Source organism: Asparagus officinalis, chromosome 4 (genome assembly GCF_001876935.1).
Source record: "Asparagus officinalis chromosome 4, Aspof.V1, whole genome shotgun sequence".
Taxonomy (NCBI): Eukaryota; Viridiplantae; Streptophyta; class Magnoliopsida; order Asparagales; family Asparagaceae; genus Asparagus; species Asparagus officinalis.
In genome coordinates this window covers 23,187,675-23,202,492 of record NC_033797.1, presented here as the reverse complement: position 1 = coordinate 23,202,492, position 14,818 = coordinate 23,187,675, and the positions used below count along the sequence as shown (strand labels likewise).

General features: G+C 36.6%; 3 protein-coding genes across 4 annotated transcripts in view; 2 read left to right on the top strand and 1 right to left on the bottom strand.

The window, feature by feature from the left end:
• On the top strand, positions 3,666-6,766 carry LOC109836942 (transcription factor EAT1-like). Its single transcript, XM_020404995.1, has 3 exons — positions 3,666-4,574; positions 5,597-6,013; positions 6,479-6,766. Exons 1-3 carry the CDS (start codon positions 4,026-4,028, stop codon positions 6,578-6,580), a joined length of 1,068 nt encoding a protein of 355 aa, XP_020260584.1. The 5' UTR covers positions 3,666-4,025; the 3' UTR covers positions 6,581-6,766.
• Positions 7,150-14,818, top strand: part of LOC109836941 (transcription factor EAT1-like) — a 12,094-nt gene continuing 4,425 nt past the window's right edge. The window contains exon 1 of one of the 2 annotated variants that reach the window (XM_020404993.1): positions 7,150-7,560. The gene's annotated coding sequence lies outside the window, so the exon portion shown is untranslated. Of the gene's footprint in view, positions 7,561-13,945; positions 14,265-14,818 lie in introns of those variants that run through there. The other variant, XM_020404994.1, reaches the window with a different exon arrangement.
• On the bottom strand, positions 7,893-8,228 carry LOC109838353 (protein ENHANCED DISEASE RESISTANCE 2-like). The gene has a single exon (XM_020406804.1). The coding sequence runs from the start codon at positions 8,226-8,228 to the stop codon at positions 7,893-7,895; it is 336 nt and encodes a 111-aa protein (XP_020262393.1).

The window sequence follows — 14,818 nt, the reverse complement described above, 5'->3', positions numbered from 1 at the left end:
GAGGCAGCAGGATATCGAGTGATCTTAGAGGATGCTACAGTGAAGGTCACGAAGGGTTCTATGGTGGTGATGCGAGGTGTCAGGGAAAACTACCTATACTACTTGAAGGGCAAGACAGTTACAGGGGGTCTGGCAGCTTCTATCACTACAGAGGAGGACACTACCACCTTATGGCACATGAGACTTGGACACACAGGAGATAAGTCCCTACAGTCATTGGCTAAACAGGGGCTATTGAAAGGTGCTAAGACCTGCAAGATGGAATTGTGTGAGCATTGTGTACTTGGGAAGAAGACTAGAGTGAAGTTCGGCACCGCTGTTCATAACACCCAAGGTACATTGGATTATATTCACACGGACGTTTGGGGTCCTTCCAAGAACACATCTCTTGGTGGGGCCAACTATTTTGTCACTTTCATTGATGATTATTCCAGGAGGAATTGGGTATACCCGATGAAGCATAAACATCAGGTCCTGGATATTTTTGTGGAGTGGAAAAAGAAAGTGGAGCTGCAGACAGGTAGAAAGGTGAAGACTCTACGTTCAGATAACGGTGGAGAGTACAAGAGTGATCCGTTTCTGCAGTTTTGCCGGGATCACGGCATTAGAAGACACTTCACAGTTCGAGAGACACCGCAACAGAACGGGGTGGCTGAGAGATTGAACCGTACCTTGCTGGAGAAGGTGCGGTGTATGATGACGCAGAGTGGATTGCCTAGATCTTTTTGGGCCGAGGCGTTGGTTTATGCGAGCCATCTTGTGAACAGGTTGCCGTGCACTGCGATAGACGGGAAGACTCCTTTGGAGCGTTGGTTTGGTTCGGTGGCTAGTGACTATGAGTCGCTTCGGATATTCGGGTGTCCAGCTTATTATCATGTCAGTGATGGCAAATTAAATCCGAGAGCGAGGAAAGCAGTCTTTGTGGGATTTAGGGATGGAGTCAAAGGCTTCAAGTTATGGGATCCACAGGACAAGAAGATAGTTATTAGCAGAGATGTCACATTTGACGAGGCGTACATGATGAGGCCTCGAGCCCCTCAGCAGGTGGAGGGAGACCAGACAGGAGAGATATCGCAGCAGGTGGAGGATGATGTGACTCCACCCACTCCAGAGAACACTGTATCCATTGAGGCTCCTACAGAGGTGACACTGGGAGGAGATGAGATGACAGATGGGCAGATACAGGATACAGTAGATCATGGGACTCAGGAACAGGGTCATGTTCAGAGGACCATTGCAGCAGATAGACCGAGGAGAGAGATTCGTCGGCCAGCTAGGTATAATGATGTCATGGTCGCATATGCATTATCAGTGGAGGTCGTTGATGATATGGTTCCAGCCACATTCAGGGAGGCAGAGTCTAGCCCCGATTCGATCAGGTGGAGGGAAGCTATGGAGGAGGAGATGCGGTCTCTTCAGAAGAACGACACTTGGACACTTGCACATCTACCTAAGGGTAAGAAAGCTATTGGTTGCAAGTGGGTATATGCGAAGAAGGAGGGATCTTCTATTGGGGACATTCGGTTCAAAGCCAGATTAGTTGCCAAGGGATATGCACAGCTTGAGGGCATTGATTACAACGAGGTATTTTCACCCGTTGTGAAGCATTCGTCGATTCGGATTTTATTGGCGTTGGTGGCACAGTTGGATTTGGATTTGATCCAGATGGATGTGAAGACAGCCTTTCTACACGGTGATTTAGATGAGGAGATCTACATGACACAACCACAGGGTTTCAAAGCTGCAGGAAAGGAAAATTTGGTTTGTAAGCTGAAGAAGTCTCTTTATGGTTTGAAGCAGTCACCAAGACAGTGGTATAAGAGATTCGACGGCTTTATGATTGGCCGAGGGTACACGAGGAGCCCATATGACCCATGTGTTTATATGCACAAGCTACAGGATGGTGAGCTCATATATTTGCTTTTATATGTTGATGATATGCTTATTGCTTCCAGGAATTCTTCAGCTATTCGAAAGCTGAAAAAGGAGTTATCATCCGAGTTTGAGATGAAGGATCTTGGAGAGGCAAAGAAGATATTGGGTATGGAGATCGAGCGAGACAGGGTGAAGGGGAAATTGAAGCTTACACAGAAGAGCTACTTGCAGAAGATGTTGAAGAAATTCAGCTTTGATGGCAATGCAAAAGCAGTTAGCACACCATTGGCTCCCCACTTCAAGCTTTCAGCGTTGATGTCACCTGTTTCAGTTGAGGACAGAGATTATATGTCGAAGGTCCCATATGCTAGTGCAGTAGGTAGCTTGATGTATGCGATTGTGTGTACGAGGCCAGATTTGTCACAGGCTGTGAGCATGGTATCGAGATACATGCATGACCCCGGGAAGGGTCACTGGGAGGCCGTGAAGTGGATTCTACGGTATGTTCGAGGCACCGTGGATGTTGGTTTAGTGTTTCAGAAGGATGAGAAGGACGGGCAGGCTTGTATTGGTTATGTGGATTCAGATTATGCTGGAGATCTTGACAAACGCCGGTCTACGTCAGGTTATGCTTTTACATTGGCAGGTGCACCTGTATGTTGGCGTTGCACGCTTCAGTCCACAGTGGCTCTCTCTACTACAGAGGCAGAGTATATGGCAGTTACTGAAGCTATTAAGGAGGCTTTATGGTTGCGTGGATTATTGGAGGACTTGGGGATTGCACAGGAGACTATTCGGATATATTGTGATAGTATGTCGGCTATCTATTTGGCAAAGAACCAGGTTTATCATGCGCGCACAAAGCACATCGATGTCAGATTCCACTTTGTACGGGACGTCTTGAATGATGGAGATGTCATATTGGAGAAGGTCCACACAAATGACAACCCTGCAGATATGTTGACCAAAGTTGTTTCAGGAGTGAAATTTGGTCATTGTTTGAAGTTGTTGAACATCCTTCAGTGCTGAGGCCGTTGGCGGCCATTTGGGTGAACTACGTTCGGCTTGATTCCTTGGGCAAGAGGATACGTAGGCAGTCTTTAGATGCAGCCGGTTTGATCAGTTGATCAAGAGGTCGACCGGAATTGATCGCGGTCGACCGGTCCGGTCGACCGACGAAGCGGATATCAGTTTTTCAGGTTTTCGACCCGGTTCGTTTTGTAAGTTCTATATATACCTAAACCTGTTTGTTTAGGGAAGAGGTTGGACGAATTTAAGCAGCCAAAGAGAGAGAATCATTGCATCCAATTGGGAGAGAGCTTTGAGAGATTTAGAGTTTTGTTTTAGGGTTTGGTCTGAGAGATTTGTAACCCTATTTGTATTCTCTTGATTTCTAGTAGAAAGAACTCCCCCCTCCTTGCCCCGTGGACGTAGGCAACTTGCCGAACCACGTAAATTGTGTGTTCTTGCTGTGATTGTGGTTTGCATATTGTTTGTGGTTTTAGTTCGAGTTATTGTTCGTGTTGCCCTAGAAAGCTTCCGCCGCGCACAACAATGTACATCTCGAATCACAAGCATTATTTACCAAAGTGCATGAGATAAAATTTTACAAACATGCATATTACATTTAGTTCTATGTATAGTACTAAAACTCAGTATTGGCTGTGAACTAATCCTGGAATTGATGGCTATATTGGTGATTTAGTATTATAATCAAGGGTAGTTGAGAAGCCAACACCCTTTTAAGAATAATGATAACAAAAGTAGTGAGGAGAACAATATGAGAGTTCTGTTGGATCAGAGAGACATAACCAAATGAAGAATCCCATCTCATCAAATAACAACTTCCCTTCACGGAAACAAAGATTATGAATATTATTCCCTCTCAAAATTTCTCTTCCACCCAATTATAGCAACCAAAACAAGAAAACAAAAGGAACCACAACAACATTCATAAGACATCAACATCTCTACTTCCCCTCCTCCATCTTTCTCTAGTTTCCTCTGTAAATGCTTTTGTTGCCTTAAACTCATAAGATTTCTCTTTCTCTTTCATGTGTTTTAGTCCCACGTGACAGGATTCAAACACTGACCCTTAAAACAAAGGGAGAGGAGAGAATTATTCTGAAAACAATAATAGAGGGGAAAAAATGTATGAGGATTCAGGCTACTTTGATCCCTACAAAATTCCTGATTCCAACAGCATCAACAACAATGAACTCGATGATAACCTCTGTATCGATCTTGAGGATGCAACTGCCTCGATTACCTTCGACCTCCTGCAAGAGGATATCAGTGTTGCACCCCAAATGGAGACTGTAAATTGGGACTCAACCAATTATCAGATGTACACAAATCCTACATGCGGGCCTGCACCAAATCTCCTCAACCTGATACATCTTCCAACGGCAGCTGCATCAATACCTTTCGATAATTCAATGAGTTATGATCCTTTGATGCAAACGGGGTATACTGTTGGTGCTCAGCCTAATGTGTTAAGGGATTTGTATCAGTCACTGCCACAGAATTATGGGCTTTTTTGTGGGGTGGAGAGGGGAGTTTTTCAAGAGATGGATTTTAGGAGAGGGGATATTAAGGGTGAGGTGAAGGGGAACCTTGTTAATACTGAGAGGCAGAGGAGGGAACACTTGAATGAGAAGTATTTTGCCTTGAGATCACTGGTACCTAATCCCACAAAGGTACTTGTTGAATTTGTTCAACTTTTTTTTTTAATAGTTCCTCCTCTCTTACATTTTCAAATGACTTGTACAAACCATGAGATCCTCTTTTGACTCAAGAAAGACATTATGATTAGTACTTTGTTGATGCATGTTTCTGATTATGTCCCCTCTGTCAGTTACCTTCTTCAAATCAGTTTGCCACTTTAAGGACAGCCTTTGTTTGTTTGTTTTTTTCCTTTGGGTCAAATTAGATTTTAGTTTTGTTGTCCTCCTTTATTAATTGCCTTTTCATTTTTCCAAACTCAGAAAAACTTTTTGCTTATTGTACAATTTTATTTTGGTAGAAAAATATTTCTTAGTCTGTATTTTCCTTCTTCTTTGTTACACATTATTTTTATGATGCAATATCTGATCCTTGCTCCTCTATACTATTTCTTGTTGCCAGTTGGTCTCTTCAAGCACAAAATTTGTGCTCTTTCCTAGTGAAATTTTAGTTATAGTGGATTCTGTTAAATTATGTTCTTATTATCGCACACAAAAGAACTTTTTTTTATTAATACTTGTGAGTATTAAGCATGTTATACCTATTTGATCTTTTGGTAAGGGTAATGTGATAATCATCTACTTCATGGCACACTTTTTTTTTTGGATACATGTAATTGATTCGTTCTCCTGATAACTAAAACATTTGTGCTTTGCTTCATTATTAGAGTTTAGTTATACCTCGCCCTGTTCAATAATAGTTTCTATTTTTGCAAGAAGGACTACTTACAGACAGTGTACAACTATGTGGTCCGTTTCTTTCTTGATGACAATTATTCTGATCATCTTCTCCGTGTTCATATTCCTCTCTGGTTAATTTTCTCCTTATATAGCTTTTCAGTTGATGATAACTCCCTGCTCATGTTCTTTATTTGATTTCTCCTCATTTTCGAACTCTTCAACACAACCACCTTTAGCTTCCAGTTCTCCTTTCTATTAATCTGTCCCATGTGATTCTTCTAATTAACACTGGCTTCCATTTCTTGCATATTTATAAGAAAGACAGAGCCTCTATAGTAGGAGACGCTATCGACTACATTAAAGAGCTACATCGAACTGTTGATGAGCTGAAAATACTTGTAGAGAAGAAGAAGCATGGAAGAGACAGGAAGAGAGTGCTAATTGCTGACGATGAAGCTTCTGGCGACATGGAGAGCACGTGTGTAAGGCCTGTAAGAGAGGAAGATCACCCACTCAACGGGGCTTTAAGGTGTTCTTGGCTTCAGAGGAAGTCGAAGGAGAGCTTTGTCGATGTTCGCATTATTGATGATGAAGTTAATATTAAGCTGAACCAGAAGAAGAAGCCAAATTGTTTGTTGTATGTTGCAAAGATCCTTGAAGAGCTTCAGCTTGACCTTGTGCATGTTGCTGGAGGAAACATAGGGGATAACTACATCTTCATGCTCAACACTAAGGTTTAATCTCTTTCTTTTGATTTTTAATTTTGTTCCTTCTTTTAGAAACATGTGCATTTTACATTGCAGATGACTGATATTGATTCCTTGATGACTCTCTTCTTTCTAGTTAGTATGCTTCTAGTTAATTTTGATTCTTTTTCGCAAGTTTTTGGCAAGCTTAACGCAAAGTAATGCAACATGTGTATGTAATATTGAAGGCATATAGTGGCATTTTTTAATTAGAAGGATAAAAACATAGACCTTATTTCACTATGAGACTGCTCCAATTTTTAAGCCTTAAGACATCATTATATTCAGCATAATCTGCCAAAAAAACCAATTAAAGATGGGCATAACATATGCATCAAGTTTAGAAATACTGTTGCATTTAATTATGAATATTTAAGTTTTTATTTCATTAATTATGCATATTAAGGGGTTTTTCAGTAGTTAAAATTTCTCTCTCTCTCTCCCCCCATGCAGATACGTGAAGGATCTTCAGTGTATGCTGGTGCAATTGCTAAGAAGCTTCTAGAAGTTATGGATAGGCAATATCCAACCTCAACTTTTTCTGCTTACTATTAGTAGTAGTAGGGATCCAGCTGTTAATTTGGTGACATGAAGAAGATTATGTCATATTTACATAGGAATTTGATTTCTTTTTGTTGTTTTTTTAGAGATAGACAGAATTGTGCTGTTTGTTTTAAAGATTTGCAACTTTAAATCTGACCTGATAATTAACACATTCATTCAACAAGGGCCAACTCATAATTGCGCCTTTTAGAATCTGCTTGATAATGGAACTTCCTAGCTTATGTATAGGTTATATAATATGCTACATTAGTGTACTGTAGCATGACAAATAATCGGACGCTAGGCTTAATTGCACTTAAATACCCTATAGTTTCCCATATTTGCACTTGTATACCCTCATTTGCTTTTGGATGCACTTACATGCTCCATGCTTTTAAAATGTGTGCTTTAATACCCTCATTTATGCAAACACTAGAATTTTCTCCCTAAAATTCTAATACGACACTTACATGCTAATTTTATGACTTCAAATTCTTAGTTTTTATTAGACTTGTTGCTAAAAAAACTACCATAATTCTAATTTAAGCGTACCCTAATTCTATTTAAAAATAAGATTTTGATGGGTTTAACATCAATTTTAATAAATATTAAGAGCTAAAATATTCTAAAATTAACATGTGAGTGTCGAGAATTTTTGTGTGAAAATTATCACATTTGCATAACTAATGGTATTAAAGTGAAAATTTTATAAATTTTAGGGTAATAAAGTGCGACCAAAAAAACAAGCAAGGGTATATAAGTGCATACTAGAAGAAACTATAGGGCTTTTAGTGCAATTAAGCCCTAAATCAAACTAATTCACCGATCCTCTCGAGGAGGAGAGTTCTAGGGCTACGTTTTGTTCGGAAATTTCTCTTCTGGATCGTCGACGGGCAATTTCTTAAGCTCTCATTGGGAGCTAGAAGAAGAAGAGGATGTGACTTGCAGATTCTCTCAACTGCTTCTAGAACTCAATCTTGCAGAATCTGCAGGTGATTCTTGTTTTCTTTGTTCTTATTTCGGCTTCTAAGTTATCTATTGGATTGATTTGGTACTTGGTTGAATTTCTCGCAATTGATTTAGTAGAAATTTTAGATTTTTATTCAATCAAGAAAACTTCTATCTTCAACTCTCATTAACAAGGGGCTTTATTAGAGCTTAGTCAGAAATAAAAAAATAAATAAATAAACCAAACCATCTACTTTTAGTAATTGGGCAAGATGTCTAAGAACTTAGTTGAATTAGAGGAAATAGATGCATAATCTATACTAATCTATAATGGACAAAGTGAGAGTAGGCCAAATTTGAATGAAGGTGGGCAACATCAATCTGTCCCATCGTTTACCTTCGCTGTCCCCTTCCCCACTGACTCTGCCTTCTTCGCTGCCATGGCTGGCGTCTCCATAAATGTCAGCGACGCAATCCTCATTGCGCCAATCAATTTCTCCAACAACTCCTTCACCTGCACCTCCACAACAAACCCCATATCAATCGTCATTGCCGTCATATGCTTTAGCCCCAAAAGCAAGACTACTTTCGGTATAGCTAAGCTCCATACGTCAATGACTATTTCCAAATAATTCTCCCCTTTATGATAGCTACACTTCAGCACTTTCCCCAACAAACAAGTCCCACAATTTCCCATCATTTTATTCACCATCCACAGCCATTTAACGATCTTATTTACTATCTTAAATCTAGACTTACCAAATTCATCATTGCTGTTGATGCATTGGTAAAGTAACGATTTAGGCGAGATGGGTTCTTCGGTGGTAAAGTAGAAGACTGTGGAGTGGCAATCTCAGCCTGAGATTTGGATATTGCCAGTGAAGACAAAGGATTCTAGTGTTTGCGTTTGGGCTTTGTGGATTTTGATATTTGGTCGACCCAAGGTGTTGTCTAAAAGGCTTGTGCTCCGGAGCCAGTCAACATCAGCCAATTGGAGGAGGTATGGACCTGATGGGCTTTTGTGGTAGCAGGTGAAGTAGCCTTTGGAGCAGAGGTTGAAGAGATTGCCGGGGGAGAGGCCTAGCAATTGGATCCTTTGTGGAGCTCCATGTGGCGGAGGGATTCGCCATTGATTTTTTGTTCAAGGCAGTGCAGGGTGGGCTTTTGGTCTTGTAAGCATACAAAGTGAAGGAGAAGAGGGAGAAATAAATATGAGCAACTGGAAAAAACATAGAAGGTAAAATAGACCAGTCTACAACTATGAACCAAGGTGTCATGCAGCTCCTAAATATTGGTCTGAATTGGTACAAGACAATGTTGTCATTTCAAAAGAAAGATGATAATACAAAAAGTATATACATTTTAGAGTTTGTTCTGAAATACTTTTTCTTTTTATTCATTTCAAATATTGAAGCAGGACTCAAGCATCTTATTTACCTTATAAAAGAAAGTTAATCTAATCTATAAACTACCTAAAGGAAGGTGTGGGCCCATTGGGGAGTAGCAATTTGTGTCTAGATTCAGTTTTGGATTTCAGAGGGGTGTGACGCAGAACATATTAGAAGTTAGGATTTTTCTAAAAGATTTGATTTCCTCTGATTGAGATAATATGGTTAGAATGAAGCTGGTATTTGGATATTGGAGTTGTTATTTGGTTAGGATGTTTTATTTGATGTTATTTATTAGTTAGGACTAGGATTTTATTTTATTCCTATAAAAAGGATTGTATTCTTCATTTTAGGGAGGAAAGAACAAATGTTTATGAGAAACACTGCATGTGAGTTGTAACTAATATTAGGCATATAAATTGTCGGCGTGTGAAATGTCTAGGTGTGAAGCCCATTATTTGTATCTTTTTTTCCAAATAAAGAGTGCAATTTTAATATTTTCTTATTTTATTTTATCTAAATAATCATTCTCGATCGATCATTGTATGCTTTCGTTTTGTATGATAGTTGAGGAATCCATTATTGCAGCTTTGACATCGGCAATGAAGCAATTCAAAGTCCATCAAATTATGCAATTTTAAACTTAATGTCGAGTTTCTTCAAGAGGGGGAGATTAGATATAAGAAATTCATATCTGAATTTGGAAAAAAAAGATTTGGTGAAGATTGGATATGATTTACTTCAATTAGGATTAGATAAATTAGTTATTTTGTTTGATTGCAATCTTATCTGATGTGATCTCTCTCTTTTTTTTCTTTTTTTTTTGACAATATGTTATTTGGTGTTATCTCTTTTTAGTTGTAATTTATTTTTATCTTCCTAGTTTTTGTTTCTCTATAAATAAGATTGTGTTTTTCATTTGAGTGGAGGAGAGAAACATGTTTGTGAGAAACCATGCATGTGAATTGTAGCTACTATTAGGCATGTGAAGTGCCCGGGTGCGAAAACTCATTATTTCTATCTTCATTCTTAAATGAAGAGTGTAGTTTTAATATTTGTTTTTAATTTTATTTATACAAATAACCATTCGGGATAGATCTATTTTCTTCCGTTTCGCATTAGGGAGAAAGATGTTATTTTTTCATCAAAGTACAAAAGTTTTTTATTTTTTTAGTGAGGGGGATCACATTCTGTTGATCACATCAGTCATACGTAGGACATTTTGGCACGATTTGAGTCTCAATTTCGTTACATGGGCCATTAGTATTGGCAGAGTAGCATATACAAGTTTGTTACGAGGACCAATAACATCTCTTTATTTTGTCGGTCCTATGAGAGGTATTTGTTTACATGAATTATATAAATATTTTCATTCCATTGCCCTAAAACTTAATGAACTTCCCCACTACAAGGAAGCCCTTCAAATTCACAAAATATTTTCCTCTACTTAGTCGTCTACAATCTAGATTAATTGCAGAATTGTTATAGCTCTATCATATGACTGTCCTATATCACAATACATGTATTCATCCTTTAATGATTATCAATAATGATAATTTCATATCAAAATTAAAATTATTATGCAAGACTAAAATCCTTTCTAATTATAAATAGTCCAAGAATGGTTAGAAGTAGCAAATTCTAGTGTCAAATTTCGTCTCTGCGCACAAATTTGGTATTGTTAAGCGTGTCCCACATTCATTTGATTTTAAGTAGGTTCGCTATGGAAAATGCTAGATTTGTATTTTAGTCCGATAAAAGAAAGATTCTTGAGTGGACGCGGCTAAATATTTATAACTCAAGCATATGTAGAATTAATCTTTATAGTTAACATGGTTCAAAACAAATTAACCCAATTTAATCCACCTCTAGTTCTTGGCCTTTACAACCAAAGAAATGGTAATCTAGAGATCGAACAAAATTGTAAATATTTTCGTTGAGGAAGTGGAGCTGGGGGTGAATTTGTTTTTCAAATATCTTCATACACAAATAGGTATAAATTAGTTCCAAAAAAAGAAAAGAAAAGTATAGCATATACCCTAAGATTAGGGGTGCAAAACGGTCCGAATATATTTGTTCCGATCAGCAACCATATCTGAAAGGAATGCAGATATAGTAGCCAAATTTTAAAACCAATCTGATATGGATATGGTTTTAGATATGGTTTCAGATTTTGGGTGAGGTATGGTGTCGATACGGATATCGTTTCAAACTTCGGATATAGTCCAGGTATTCGGATTTAGATATAGATTTGGAAATATACTCGGATATAGATTCGGATATATACTCAAATATGAATTTGGATATAGATTCGATTATGTATTCATATATGAATTCGGATACCGATATTGTAGCAGATATGAATATTACTTTTCTTTATAACAATTGCATACACGTTGGAATTAGAGGTGGTAAACGATCGAATCGAATCAAATACTAAGGTGTTCATATTTGTATTTGTTTAAAATTATCAAATTCGAATGCGGACTCTAATATTCATATATCTAGTTTTTCGAATTCGAACTCAAATACTTGGTATTTGATAAATATTCATGAATATTCACGAATACTTATCGAATATCAAAGTATATTTATTCCGCTAAAGAATTTGATTTTCAAATAGTATTAAAATTCATAAATAAAAATTATTCCTTATAATATATGATGTATGTATATTTAAATCAAATTTTTAATTAGAAAACAAATTTAAGATCATTTAAGTCTTAAAATCGATATATACAACTTAAATAGAAATGGTAAGTGGGTTAAAAATATGACATCATATGTACAATAATACAAATAATAAGCTTTGTCAATTTTTAAACGAATATTTAATAGACAAACGAATCGAATATACATCTGGTTAAATTCTATTTGATAATAAACTCGAATACTAAAAAATATTTGTTTAGTGGTAAATGAACTACCGAATCAAATATGACCGAATAGTTATTCGAACAATTATCAAACCATTTATTAATTATTTGGTTAATTTCCACCCCTAGTTGGAATGTTGTCATATATTTTTAGTATATTGAATCGTGCTTTTATTTTGGACTTATTTATAGTCAAATTTATGTTATACTATTATTTGACTTGTTTTTTATCAATGGATATAATAAAATGTGAGGTCCAGAATAAAATTTTGCAGCAATTTGTGTTTCAATTCTTTTCTTCTACTTTTTTGTAATAAACTGCATGCAATTCTTGGTTTTGTGAGGTTTGCTTAGGTGGGAGTGGTTGAAATTCCATGTAGATTTACTGTCTGAAACAACTTTATTTTAACTGATAACTTTTACTGTCCAATTAACGTGATATTTTTTATCATGTCCGATTCAATTTCGAGTCATATGTGTTTCCCAACTATCCGATTTGCATCCATGATCTTTTCCGTATCTGCTTTTCTAGTGTCTGAACTGTATCCGTTTCCGTTTAATGTGGATATGGTTATGACTTTTTCTTACCAAAGAATATCCGTATCCGTATCCTTTTTTATAAAGTGGATATGGATATGGTAAGTTTGGTATCCGAACCAAATGCACCCCTACCTAGGATACCCTTATGGTACATGTATAGGATATCAAATGTAAAGGAGGGTAAATGATGAAATTCAGTAAGGGATTGGTTATAAGAATGTTAATTAAAAAGCTAAGGTAAAGAAGGATTTTGCTTAATTTATTTTTTCATAAATCGTTCTATATTGTTTCAAGTTAACTAGGACCATGTTAGAAGCTGAATAAGAGTTCTTAGTTCATGTCTAAAGAACTTCTAGGCAAAAAAGCACATTCCACTGATTATGTCGATCAAATAAGAGAGGGCATTTTGGACTTAGTGGATGCTCAAGCGTTTTTCTGCAAAAAAAATGTCCACTCTTGTTGGCATAAATTTAAATTGAGAGATTTCCGCAAGTATTACTTTTTGGTAAGTGTAAATTTAAGATGCTTGATAAAGAGGTTGCAAGAGAATTTGAGATTGAGTGGTGATCTAAGGTTGAACTTAAAAAAAAAGAAATTTAGTTATGTTTCTCTCCCTATAATGTTAAGTTGTTATGTTTTTCATTGTTATAACAAACTCTAGTTACAATCTAGTACTCAAGTGATCAGCACTTTTAGAAGAAAGGAGAAAGGCTTATCGAAAACTTGGCTATACGTAGGAGATATTGTAAATCTCCTAAACTGCCAAGCATATAGTGACTATTAACGCTGTCCCAACAAAACAAGCTAGTCCTATTGGATGGTGATGTTGTGACACATATCCAATAACATACAAAAACTGGATTTATAGCAACAAGGTGGCTGCTTGTTTGAAAACTGTAAACCTGTTACTAATACATGTTGATAATACTCGATGATTTGTGATAATACTCGATGATTTGTTTTTCTAACTTATTACCTATTTGTATAATTCTTGCTTGCCTTATGATTACTTTTCCTGTAAAAACCAATTTAATCTATAATGCCTATAGTAGGTTTAAAGTGTTGTTTTAAGATTTTACAGGTAGCTGTTTAAGTTTACAGGCTAAAAGTTGTCATGGTTATTGACTTCAATTTAGTTGATTATGTCATAGATTAGTAGTCAGATAAAAGTAAAGTTTCTAATATGCATGCCACCTCAAGAGATATCACGCATGGCCTGTTACCCTGTATTCAGTATTTTTAGCATTCTAATAAATAAGTACAGATTTATTGTATATGTCCATATTCCGTACATCAAGATTCTGATCAATAAAATTTCAAGAATTAGTTGTGAAATTTCCGACTTTCTTTATCTTCTTCATAGAACCAACTATTTTATTTGAAGCACTATCGAGAAGTAGTTAAATTACATGTTAAATGCATCATCACTTCTAAGGTTATATTATAAGATGAAGAGGCATGATTTGCATTTCCTAACTTCCCTTGGGAGGAAGAACAACAAAGATGCCCAAGTAAAAAGAGTGTGAGTTTGGATGGGAGCGCTCTCTCTCTGTGGTTGGTAATGACAATTTGAGTTTCCTCACTGGTTTTAAATCAGACTGGAAAATTTATATATTATAATAGAATCTTATTCGTGGAAAGATTTAACCTGTAATTAGTTAAAATCCTCGCATTGAACGTAAACTCTCTGTTAGAAATTCTTAACTATTTAAGAGGACAGTTCTTTTACTTCATTACTTCTTCAATTGGTGTAACCTGCAAATCTACAACACATAATTGCTAGGGTTGGTTCAAGTTGTGCGTTTGCGTCTATGGAATCTAGACCGTGTGGGTCCACCAAGGAAGGAAACTTGCCTTGACCAGGTGATAATATCCAATGAAAGTGATGATTTTTTATGAAATTGCGACAATACCTCTTACGAGGAAAGCAAACAACTCAAGAAGGTTAGCTTTCTCAAGCAATGCCAATTTGATGTTGGGCAGGATCATAGTATTTGTTTGTTATGTGAATGTGATACAGATGTGAAGTAGGAGTTGGGCGTATAAACTTTAAGCACAAAAATACGATAACCATGAACAACAAATCATTCTCCAATCTGTGTTAAAATTCAAAGATAGAATTGGAGGAAGGTTTGAGTTAGGTTGACACAAGAAAAACTATATTCTTCTTGTACCAAATTCATTTATCATTGCAACATATGATTAAACATATAAAGTAGTAAATACAAAAACAATAAAGTTTATTGTCAAATGTTTCTAAGCTCAATTCAGTAAGGAAAATGGTTGCGACTTGAAACACAGTATGCATAAAAAATTGATTCTGAAATTGATGTACCAAAATCTCGCAAGTATGAATATGCACATTACTTATAGTCCTACGAATATCACTCAAACAAACTGCTAGTGGTAAATTGATCTTGAAGTTGATGGCTATATTGGTGATTTAATAATGGAGTCAAGGGTAGTTGAGAAGCCTACTGTTTTAAGAATAATTATAA

Coding starts and splice junctions, on each gene's coding strand:
- LOC109836942 (XM_020404995.1), top strand. CDS start 4,026: ATGTATGAGGATTCAGGCTACTTTGATCCCTACAAAATTCCTGATTCC. Junction 4,575..5,596: donor TGGTACCTAATCCCACAAAG/GTACTTGTTGAA, acceptor CATATTTATAAG/AAAGACAGAGCCTCTATAGT. Junction 6,014..6,478: donor TCTTCATGCTCAACACTAAG/GTTTAATCTCTT, acceptor CCCCCCATGCAG/ATACGTGAAGGATCTTCAGT.
- LOC109838353 (XM_020406804.1), bottom strand. CDS start 8,228: ATGGTGAATAAAATGATGGGAAATTGTGGGACTTGTTTGTTGGGGAAA.